Genomic DNA, 12,083 nt, shown 5'->3' with positions numbered 1-12,083 from the left:
CAAGTGAGCCATAAAGGGGGGGGGGGGTGAAGCCAATAAGCGGCAAAGTGACCTTGTGCGCAATCATAATATCGCTGGAAATTGGGGACATCAAACCCCCCTTGGTGGTAAGGTAGCATAAGGGTTCGCAGCCCGAGTCGGGCCTGCTTGCCTCCCCAGATAAGTCGAGATAGCTGGGAGTTGAGGGCGCGGAAGAAATAGGCGCCAGGACTGTATGGTATGTTTGTAAAGAGATACAGCAGCTTGGGGAGGACAACCATTTTAATCAGTGAGATCCGTCCCACCATTGACAGTTGGAGACGGATCCATTGGGAAACTTTGTCCGTGATTTTATCCACAACAGTCCCGTAGTTGGCTCTAATCAGGGCTTCCCGATTTCTAGTCACCTGGATGCCCAGGTATTTGATCTCCTCTTGCTCCCACACCAGGGGATAATCCAGGGGGAACCGTGTAGTGTTGTCAGTCAAGGGGAACAAGGCAGACTTCGTCCAGTTTATCTGAATCCCCGAGATGGCCCCGAATTTAGTGACTTCCCGCAGCAAAGGGTTCAAGTTTTCACGCGGCTTATGCACATAAAGAGTCATGTCGTCGGCATATAGTGCAATGAGCAGTTGGCGCTCAGGGTAGATAAGAGATCGGTGATTATGATGCTGCCGAAGCTTGGCTGCTAAGGGCTCTATGGCAAGTGCGAACAGCACCGGGGAGAGGGGACAACCCTGTCGGGTCCCCCTGTGAATCGCGAAGGGGGGGGAGCGGGCACCATTAAGCAGCACCATTGCTTGAGGCCGGTAGTACAACAGTCGGATCCAGTCCAGGAAATTGAAGGGCATGCCCATCCGTTCCAGCAAGGCCAGGAGGTAATCCCACTCAAGGGAATCGAACGCCTTAGTGGCGTCGAGAAAGACCGCGGCTGCCTCGCTCTTCGGGTCAATATCCTGTATCACCGCCTGAAGAGTGCGCAAATTATGAGAAGTTGCACGGTTGGGAACAAACCCGGCTTGGTCTGGGAGCACGAGGCGCTTCATCAGGAGATTAAGGCGCGTAGCCAGGACCTTCGCTAATATTTTAACGTCTGTATTTAACAGCGAGAGGGGCCTGTAGGAGTCGCAATATTCCGGCGCCTTACCAGGTTTTAACAAAGACGTTATGAGGGCCTCTCGCATCATGGCAGGCAGGGATCCCTCCTCTAATGAAGAGTAGTACACCTGCTGTAGAATGGGGGCTAGCACATGCTTGAAGGCTTTGTAGAAGTCGATCGGTAACCCGTCCGACCCTGGCGCCTTTCCCGACTTCATGGACATAATTGCGTCCGTTATCTCATCTAGTTCCAGGGTATGATGGAGGAACTGCTGCTGTGTGGGGCCCAGCCATGCAAGCGCGGTGTCATCAAGGTAATCATGCAACACTATCGGTGCGGTCCTGTGGGAGGAGTATAGCCTAGTGTAGTGATCCGTGAGGACCTTGAGTTGGTCAGCAAGATCCCGCTGCGGGGTGCCATGCTCATCCAGCAAGGTAGCAACATAGTTGCTATACCTAGGGGGACGAGTCGCGGTGGCTAATGCCCTGCCAGGTCTGTCGCCCTCGCCATACACTCGGGAGACATAGGGTCTCCCCAGAAACTTACTCTCCTTGGCTGCGGCTTCCGTGTACTCATTTAGCTTCTCTCGCATCTGCGCCGCTGTGCCGGGCTCTCGCCCATTTCGCTCCATTTCGTTCTCCAACTGACGGAGTTCAGCCTCGAGTCTGCATAAATCTCCGCGTAGAAACTTAAGGACCCCACCTCCCTTAGCTATGCACCAACCTCTCACGGTAACTTTGAACGCCTCCCAGACTGTAGTAAGGCTGGAAACGGAATCTATATTTCGCTCAAAAAAGTCCTTTATGTCTTGCTCAAGTTCCGCTTGAAACACCGAGTCTGTGAGGTGTGCAGGATTCAGTCGCCAACTCAGGTATGGGGAGACCGTGAGGGGAATACGCAGGGACAGAAGGACCGGAGAGTGGTCAGAGAATGTGCGAGCCAGATGGAGCGCTCCACTCAACCAAGGGGAGAGGCCAGATGAAAGGAATACGTAGTCAATACGCGCCCAGGTGGAATGTACTGCGGAGTGGTGGGTGCCCTGCCGGAGCGTGGAGTGAAAGTGCCTCCAAGCATCAATTAAGCGGTGCTCGTCCACTATGTTCAACAACGCGCGCTGTGTGTGCGTGTAGTGCGACGCCTGCGGGTGTGACCTGTCCATCCCAGGCCTGAGTGCAGTGTTGAAGTCACCCCCCAATATAATGTGGGAAATACCTAGGGACTGAATCTTACCCCACATAGTGAGGAGTGCAGAAGGGTCATCCGTGTTGGGGCTGTAGTAACAGGCAAACAATATCGTATGCGAGTGTAGTGTCCCCCAAGCCATGCAGTACCGACCCCCAGAGTCCACCTCAGTACCCGCCAGTGTAAACCCCATCCCCCGTCTCACTAGAATGGTCACCCCTCGCGCGTAACTCGTGCGTTTCCTGGAGCATGGCAACGGATACTCCCTGCCGAGTCAGGTAGCTAAGGACTTGCCTCTTCTTCCTCGGGTTGTTTAACCCGCGCACATTCCATGAAAGCAACTGAAAGTTCTGCGCAGGGCGCTTATCAGTTAAGTCCCCCATTCCCCCGTGTAAAGGCATAAGTGGCATGTTATCACAGCTTGCAATTGCTCGTAGCACTTAGTAACGAACTCCATAACAAAACCCCATTGAACTACCCCCCCACCCGTCCTACCGCATCTTGTACTGAGGAGACAGCTAACCCAGATGCGGATCGAAGTATTCGACCACCCACGCTGGCTACCCCAACTGGCCGGGTAAACATTACCCACCCATCCCCTCCCCCTCCTATCAAACCCAACCCAACAAACAGAAAAAATACAGCAACTACCCCTGCCTTGATGAGGAAAGGGGTACTTTGGGGTGCGCCCATTGGGGGATCGTACTCTAGGGGCGCCAGACCTGCCAACCACCTCCCTACTTGCACCCACCGGGACCCAGAGTCACACTAGGCCCTCAAAGTGGGACGGAGGTGGGCGACCGGGCACAAAATATAACAACGACCAAGCCAAGTGATATTGTCATGAAACAAAGAGAGGTACCTCACCAGGAGTGACGTTGATCCAGTCGGGCAAGTGCTGTCCCAACAGCAGTGTGAGTTAGAGGGGGGAACAGCCCTCCCGATATGTTCAGTCCTGCTGCTCCATCGGCGAGGGTGACCGAGAGGGCAGCGGCCCAGTAGCCCCCCCAGCCGAATCTCCACGTTGCCGCCTGAGGAAGTCCTCCACCTGCTGCGGCTGCTGAAAAAACAATTGTTTGCCCTGGTGTGAGACCTTCAGTTTAGCAGGGTATAGCATTGCATACGGAATCTCCCGGGCCTGCAGTTTCTTTTTTACCCCAGCAAATTTCCGACGGGCCTCCTGCACCGATGCAGTGAAATCGGGGAAGAAGGACAGCGTAGTGTTGCAGTAGAGCACTGTTCCCATCTCTCGCGCACGTCTGAGCACCACATCCCGGTCTCGATAGTTAAGGAAGCGTGCAATTATGGGCCGGGGCTGGCCGCCAGGGGGGGGGGCGGGCAGCAAGGGACCTGTGGGCTCTCTCCACAATGAAGTGAGGGGAGAAGGATTCCCGCCCGAACAGGTCGGCCAACAGGTTCTCGACGAAGACCTCCATTTTCCCGGTGTTGGTGGTCTCCGCAAGGCCCAGGATGCAGACGTTGTTGCGACGAGACCTCGCTTCTAGGTCCTCATTCTTATCCGCAATTATCTTAAGGAGACGATCCATTTGGGTAACATGTCGGCCTGAAGAGGCGGCGCCGTCTTCCAGTGTGGAGATCCTGTCCTCCGTCTCTTTGATGCGGGTATCGTGCCGCTCCAGTTTGGCCACTACGCCATCCAGCCTGGTAGTGATGGTGTCAATTTTAGAGTCTATGGTTGTTAGGCTTTGTTTTAATCCCAGCAGGAGAGATTTCCAGTCTTCGTCAGGAGGGACAGCGGCGGGTGGGCCAGGCTCGGACGCCGGCGCGGGGGCCTTCTTGGCGTCAAACGGTAGCTTGGACTGTCGCGCGTCGTTGCGCTCCATGGCGGACGAACCCGCCCAGGTCACCCCGCCAGCAGTCCAGGCGAGGCAGGGGGCTCTGTCCAAGCCAGGCCGCAACCCCGCGAGTGGATAGGGGTGGTGCGGCTCCTCAAGCCCGCCACGAGGATCGCTGAAGTGAGGGAGGCGGCCAGTCCAGGGGCAGCCCCCAAGCGAGCGAGCGACCAGGGAGGCCGGTAATCACGGGGGGGGGTGGTGGCAGCAGTCTCCGGGCCCCGCAGGCCTCGACCCACACTCACAGGATAGCAGATAGTGGGCCACAATCCGCGGGTATGTAGTATATGGCGGGTCAAGGGCTCCAAGCAGCACCCGTCCTCGGAGCCGCAAAGCCCCAACGCCCGCAGCCACAGTCGCCGAGGAGTGGGGCAGCAGTCGTCGCGGCCTCTCAGACCGCGCAGCCGGTCAATGCAGGACAGCGCGCGCCATCGGGGCCACGCTCCGAAGCCTCCCTCGGCGCGATCCGGCAGCTAGGCCCCGGGTAGGTGTCTCTCCTCACGAAGATGCGTGTGGGGGAGGGACAGGATAGCCCCCAAGCCAGTGCTCGGATATCCAAGCGGGGTCAGCGGCAGCCTGCGAGCGCAAGCCTCGGGTGTAGGCCTCAGCCAGCGGAAGACAAGCGGGCGAAGGGCCCCCCGGTTCGGCCCAGCCTCGGAGATGTCGCCGCCCGCCTGCCGCGGAGCAACTGTCCCAGGTAGGGATTGCCGCCGATCCTCCGGCGTCTTTTGCAGCCGCACCAATCGGAGCCGTCCAGCGTCGCGAAGGCCCCGGAGCCCCGGGCTCTCGTGGAGCGCGCCCCCCGCAGCGCGCCGGCCGCAGACTAGCCCTCACCCTCGGCCGCGGGAACTCCAGCGAGTATTTCTGCACTCCGGCAGGCTCCAGAGACGTGGAGGGTATCGGGGAGCAGCGCAGGTCACTGCGGATACAGCCGTGGAGGTGAGGCAGAGGATAGCCTGGTCAGGATGGCAGAAAGGATCTTGAAGGCGCCCGGTCTGGCGGGAGCCTCACTCTTGTGCGGCCATCTTGGTTCGGCGCCCTCTAGCGCCCCCGCGGACGTATGCATTCTTCCAAGCTAGGAATGCGGCGCTGCATGGCAGCCTCGGCGCAGGATGTTACCAGCACATGCATGCAGTCTTCAAAGCCCGGAATGCAGCCGCTGCACGTCTCCTACAGTTCAGCATGTTATCAGCACATGCATGCGGACTTCTGGAATGAACGTTAACCCCTTCTATGCCCCAGTGCATGCGCCCTCCGGGCAGGATGTACCCCACACATGCGGCGCTGTCAGAAAACAAACCCACCACTATTGATGCTTCCTTAAAATAACGCTCTGGCTATAAAATGCTTCCCGGGCAGGAGGCGGCAGCGAGCTACACCCACACCCCACATGTACCGCCGCCCCCACCTGAACCCCCGCCCCCCAAAACACCCTGCTGAATGTGGCACTCACTCGTTGGTAGAAGCCGCCGTCTCCTCGCTCATTTTTCTCTCACCGGGATCCGTCCTGGGGCAGAGCGTGGGAGGCCCCACCCACCCAAAAACCCATCGGAGGGGGCAAGGCTCGGACTGCCTCCGCCTGCTGCACGGGGCTTCCAGCGCCGCATCTCTCCAGGCTCTGGGGAGGAGGCACGCTCGGAGCGGAGATCCCGACAGAGCAGGGAGAGGCCCAAACACCAAGCCGAGCACACTGAGCTGGAGCAGGAGGAGGGACAGAGCAGGCAGAGCCAGCCAGGCTGAGGGGGCGCGTCACCGCTCGAGCGGGGAGGGAGGGAGGGAGAGAGGAAGAGGAGAGGGGGAGAGGAAAGGGGAAGCGGGAGGAAGGGATGTGGGGCCAGCGGAGGAAAGAGCGCAAAGAGAGGAGAAGGATGAGAGAGAGGAAAGGCGGAAGGAAGGAAACAAAGGAAGGAAGGATGACAAGAGGGGACGCTGAGATTACTAATGGTAGGAAAATCAGCAGCGGGACAACGGAGGAAGAGAACAGGGGCAGTGGAAAGGCAAGAGGGAGGAGAAGAGGAGAGTGTGACATAAGAAGGAGAGTGAACATGAGAAGAGACAAGAGGGAACAAGCACACCACCGCCTTTCTCCGAGGCAGAGCAGAAATGCCTCGGAGAAACGCAGCGTCCTTTTCGGATTCGGGGGCGTGTTTGTCTTTTCTCTCCTCCAGCCATTGGCTGGAGGAGAGAATGAGACTTTCTGCAAAAAACACGCCCCCCGATCCGAAAAGGACGGGGCCTGATCGGAGTGACGGGACCTCTTCTCCAGTGGCTGGCCAGCATTGAAGAGGCCAAAAATCTAGTATGAACCTCTAAACCGGCCTGTATGATTCTTCAGCAGATCTATATAGATTCTGTATTTCCCAATCTAACTATTTAAAGGTTTGTATTGCCACATTATTTTTATAGAGTCCACTAAACTACAGTATTTTAGACAAAAATGAATTTTTATTTGTTTTTACTCTTTTTTCATCTCAAGACAATTTATACATAATTTAGAAAGTGAAGCTTATCGGTTTTTACACTCATAATTTAGAATACAGACATTTTTACAGAAAGCATAATTGTGAAAAAAGACATCCTAGACATCTACAATATAAAAAAGCATTTACTATCCATTCATACATCATGCTTGCATTCAAACAGAAAACAGTGAAGAAAATTAGTCTAAAGATAGAAGGCTAAAACTTTGAATTGGTCAGATTTTTCCAGTTGGCTGAAAATTGGGAAGATGCTGGTTTTCAATATCTTCGATATTGGCAATTTTTTGCGGTCAACGCGCGTTTCAGTGGATGAACCACCTTCTTCAGGACCAACTGCCGGAATTAGCAAGTAGGAATGTTAAAAAAGGATGTCAGGGTGTCTATGAATTCATCTCCTGAGATGTAGGTATATGGCCTTGCAAATCTACTATTTCTTGGAGCGAGCGGTACTTGGTATTTCTTAAAAGGTCTGGATGTGAGCATATGTTCTCACACTATAGTATATCTGTACAGCTGCCGGTAATTGTCAAGGGAACGGTACCTGAAATTCTCATATACGGTTTCCTATTCCCAAAGGGTTTCACGTTCAAGCAGCAATGTAAGCGGTCCTCCTATCTATCATTCTTCAAGATGCACATTTGATTTAAAATGGTTCGTCCTGTTACGGCATAGCGCTGAGTTCGCCTTGACGTCGTAGGGCATCCATCGCCAGGAGTCGAAGAGGCCAGCCAATGGAGAACAGGGGAGAAGAGGGGTGGGATCAAGCCCCTCTTCTCCAAGTCATTAAATCTCTCGACTTCCGGTTCTGCCTTCGGCAGACCGGATGGTCCCGAGACCTAAAAACTAGGCACAACCTCCTCATTGTCTTTTTCCAAGTAAAAGAACAAATTTTCATTCTCCTCATAGATCACCAACATCGAGCAATACGGATAAGTCAACCTTTGCTCAACAGGATCCCCCTTAACCAACATCACCATTATTACCACTTTCATCCTCTATGGGGACTTCCAAAGTTATTACCATAACCATTAACACTTCTAACAATTTAACAAATAAGAGAGCTAAAAAAAGACCCTCCTTCTCTGGTAAAAGTTTCCTCCCCTATCTCAATTGAATTAATATTCGAAGAAGTAAGGGCAGTTAGAAGCTACATGGAGGAAACAAATAAAACGCTTTGGAATCGGGATGGAAAATTGACTTTATTGGACAATAGAGTTACCAAGGAGCAGCAACTTGTTTGTGGTTGTCACGATTCTTTTCACAAGATTACTCAGCTCTAAACAGAGGTCTACTTATTGCAAAAGTAGATGGAAGACTTCAAAAGTCGAATCAGAAGGAACAACCTCTGAATTTATGGCTTGCAGTAGAGAGTTGGAAGGATCTGACTGTATCTCCTTCTTTCAAACTTTCAACCCTAAAGTTCTGGAAATGCCACAGTTAGTCTCATTGAACATTCAGAGATCCCATAGAATTGGTCACAGGTGGCATCTTTATATTACACAACCAAAATCCAGAGCTCTTATCATTCACTTCTTGGAATACACAGACTTGATAAAAGTCATTAAGGCAGCTAAAAGCAAAGGTCATGTTTCTTGGTTGAGACAGAATCTATTCTTTTAGGTAGACTCATTTTGCATAATACAAGAATTTTCTTAAACTTTCTAAGCAAATCTAAAAGTTATAAACATCCATTAGCAGCTATAAATATTGATGCTAAGTAAGCTTTTCATCACATGAACTGCAACTTATCAGACTTTTAAATGGTAGGGTGTGGGTAAAAAAATTATGAATTTAATTATATTAATATATTAATTCCCTAAATCTTGCATTTTTGTTGACAACTTGTTTCCTCGCCCTTTAAACTGCATAGAGGAGTTAAACAGGGTTACCCATAATCCCTTCTGCTTTTTATCTTTTAATCAATATTATACAAGGATTTCAATATGGTGATAAACAAACCAAGATTTCAGTCTATCCTGATGATTAAAAAAAATTGTGTTTGTTCATTCTGAAACTAAAACTAAATAAACCAATTTTCATGATGCTCAATCATATCCCAGTGCTTGCTTCATAAGACAAGTCTCACAGTGGTTATTAGAAGAAGATGAAGCCCGTTGTCCCCTCAGGGTTGAAGTAGAAAAACATTATTTTCCCTTTTCCTTTACAGAATTGTTATCCTTCACACAAAAACGGATTTCTATGTCTTATTCCTATTTTTTAAAATACCTGTAGATTACTAAACCCATTATTTTTTCTCACTTTAGAAAGAAGTAACAATTTTCCAACTCATCATTATGGCAAAATAATCTAATCCAATTAAAAAAAGAACATTTATTGTGAGTCTTAGAAGAAAAAGGGCTTTCATGAGTAAATCAACTGTTTCTAAATAACATTACAATGTTGTTCCAAGAAACCCAACGCCTTTTCAATCTACCATCTTCCCAAGCTAAGAAGGTGAAATCTGTACTTTGAATGGTCTCAATAACATGACAAGTTACAATAAAACTGCTCAAATGACAGAAAATACTCCTCTACTGCAACTATTATATTGATCTTCAAACACATCTATGAGTTATAAGTCATTCATGCTTCTCTTATTAGAAGACAAAAACAGACATTGAACTACAGTGGGAAAAGGACCTAAATGTTTCTTGGACAATCAATGCATTTAATAAAAGTCTGATTAAAATTTAGAAAGACTTCTGTTCTAAAATAACCCTTTTTTTTTTTTAACAGACGTGTAATAACTACAACAACCTTAAATAAAACAAATCGTACTTTACATCCTTTATGTGGGTCATGTACTCTTAATTACTCTGATATTTACTTGTCAACACACTTGTGATTTCTGTTATAAATGTGGAAGCAGAACATCTCTAAATTTGGTGCAAATATCCACTTGGTTATGCTAACTTGTTCTTAGAAGCCTGATTCCTGGAAATGTTGTCCTTTAAATGTTAATGTTATAGATGTCATTCTTGCAGTTGCTTTCTAATGAGTAACTAAAAATTGAAAGAACTCAAACATTTCATTTAAGCATGGCGGTATGGTGTATGTTTAAATCATAGGCTTGATAGAGCATTTGTAAATCCTATCAACCTAGAACAATTTTGGTCACCTGTAACTGTTTTTTTAAAGCATCATCTAAATGTTGTAGCCTACATCATCCAGCTGTTGAAGAGCATCTCAAATCCCCTGGAGATGGTTATTTCCTGAACATATGATGTTGAGATATTTTAAACATTATTAGGGAAACTCTTTTTATTCTACACATTTTCATTAACTTGTATATTAGTAATTATGATGTTGGTCTAATTATCTTGCTCTCTACTTGCAAACCTTAATAGGTTTTTATGAAACTAGGCTCAGTCCCCAAGAGTTTCTAGTTATGGTGTTAGAACAAAACATTCTGAGACTGGGTGTTATAGTCCACTTGAATTTTCATATCCATAGCAGAAACTCACCTTGTGAGGGATTCACCTGCAGTCCCACGCCAGTCAAGACGAGAACTGTGAAAAGCAAGAGAGTGTTAAGGAAATGAGAGATACCGAAAAGGAGGTTTTGGGGGATGAATGTATGAAAATGATACGAGGGACAGAGAAAATAGTTTAGAGAAAAACTGGTATTGAGGAAAGGGGATGTAAAAGGAGGGAAAGGGGACAGAGGGAGGGGAAAAGTAATCAGAAACAAAATAATGCTTAAACAGCAACAACAAAAATTGAGTTAGTGAGAAAAAAACAAGTAGGGGAAAAGATGTGAAGAAACAGGAGAAGAAAGAAAATGAGACGTGCTAGGCATGGAAAAAGAAAAACAATTAGGTTGGAGAGGAAGGGGGATAAATGAGAGGATCGATGAAAGGTGTAGAGATAATGAAAAAAATGAAATGACATATTAAAATATAAAGAGAATTTTCAAAAAGAGGAAGAGCAGAAGAGAGGAATATGAGATAAATAAAGGGAGAAGAGATAAGGAGATTGAATAATAAATAAGTCTTTTTCCTTAAAAAGAAAAAAACAAAGTAGTTGCTGTCTCCGTCCTCTGATATCTTGGATGAACCTAGAAGGAGGGAATTAAGCTGGCTACCAGGAGACAGATCAGTGTTAGTGATAATGGCATGTTTCTATCCTGTATATATACTCCTTCTGCCACTCAGTCTCACTTTGTGTGTGTCCAGATACCTGTGCCTTTGGGGTGCGCATGGAAGCTCCCAGATCAGAGATGGATCTCAGAAAATCACTGAAGATCTGTATTTTCAGCCTCTTCCAGGCCACGTATGTTGCCCTGCCAAGAAGAGACCTCCGTGGCGATGCTGAGGCTTTTATGGTGTGTCTTGTGCCTATGTCTCAGGTAGAGCGCGTGGGTGTTCCCAGCACCTCCAGGACTTTTGCTGTGCTCAACATTCTCATCAGTGTCATGCTCAGCAGATAGCAGAAGACAGTCTGCAGCTGAACCAGCACCCCTAGGCGTCACATGGGGCAGAAGGGGAAACAACAATCCTGATTGACTTTAGATTCATAGGTGTCAATTCACTGGCTTCAGTGGTGGGCATGGGCATCGCTTGAAGTTTGAAGGCACTGGTCATCCCACTAATTCCACCGTGAGAACAGGTTTACAACAAACCCAGACCACAGGCAGACTCTCCAATCAGCATCTCTGGACCAGGTTCAGCCTAGAAACCAAAATCAGGCGTTGCAAAAATGTTCAAACAAGCCTAACTGCAGGAGGTGATGACTAGGTTGTGGTCATGGGTGATGGATGGATCCTGAAGCCCATCCGGCTCTGAAAGCCCACCTGGAAAGAAGCAGAATGGGAGAACGGCCCAGCTGGCCATGCTCTGAACCCGAAATCACCCAGTGAATCAATATTCCCACTCTTCCCTACCAGTCCTCACAAATGAGATAATTTTTAGAGTGTTTCAGATTTCACCTACTATTCACATATTCCTCCCCTTTTCAACCGCCAAGAGCCACAGCCCTCTCCTCTTGTAGACCCATCGCCTATGAGGAAGCATATTTTGAGACCAATTAAAGAGTGCCTTAGATAATGGCAAAGGAGCCCATGCTCTTGGATAGGATGCACTTTAATGCCAAGAGACAAGGCAGGGAGGAGCGAATGCCTTTAGTGCGCCCTAAAGGACTGCATCAGTGGAATGCGGGATACCAGCTACCAGTCATCGACAGCACCAGTGGTCACCTCAACATATGATAGGTGACTGCTGAGTATACGGAGTACTGAGATGTGGGGGTGATGGTCCCTGGGAGGCCCCTCTTGGTCTGGGGCAGGGACATGGGTACTGTTCAGAGGGCAGTGATGGGATGCAGGGCACAAGGAATGGTTGAGAGTGTGGACAGAGCTGCAGGAGGTAAGGAGAGGGTCCAGGACAGGGCTGGGGGGGGTAAGGATAGGGACCAGTGCAGGGTTGAAGGGGGAAAGGATAGGGTCCAGGACAAGGCTGAAGGGGGTAAGGCTAGGGTCCAGGACAGGGCTGGA

The 12,083-nt window shown here is 49.3% G+C and overlaps 1 protein-coding gene across 1 annotated transcript in view; it reads right to left on the bottom strand.

Moving 5' to 3' along the window:
• Positions 1-12,083, bottom strand: part of TMEM134 (transmembrane protein 134) — a 121,249-nt gene that overhangs the window by 17,803 nt on the left and 91,363 nt on the right. Inside the window, exon 5 of the mRNA XM_085651649.1 lies at positions 10,058-10,102. Coding sequence (XP_085507775.1) covers positions 10,058-10,102 — 45 coding nt within the window. The remainder of the gene's footprint in view (positions 1-10,057; positions 10,103-12,083) is intronic.

The sequence above is a fragment of the Triturus cristatus genome, chromosome 4_1, assembly GCF_964204655.1.
Source record: "Triturus cristatus chromosome 4_1, aTriCri1.1, whole genome shotgun sequence".
NCBI lineage: Eukaryota > Metazoa > Chordata > Amphibia > Caudata > Salamandridae > Triturus > Triturus cristatus.
Note: the sequence above shows the minus strand (reverse complement) of the source record. Positions and strands in the feature narration are given on the sequence as shown.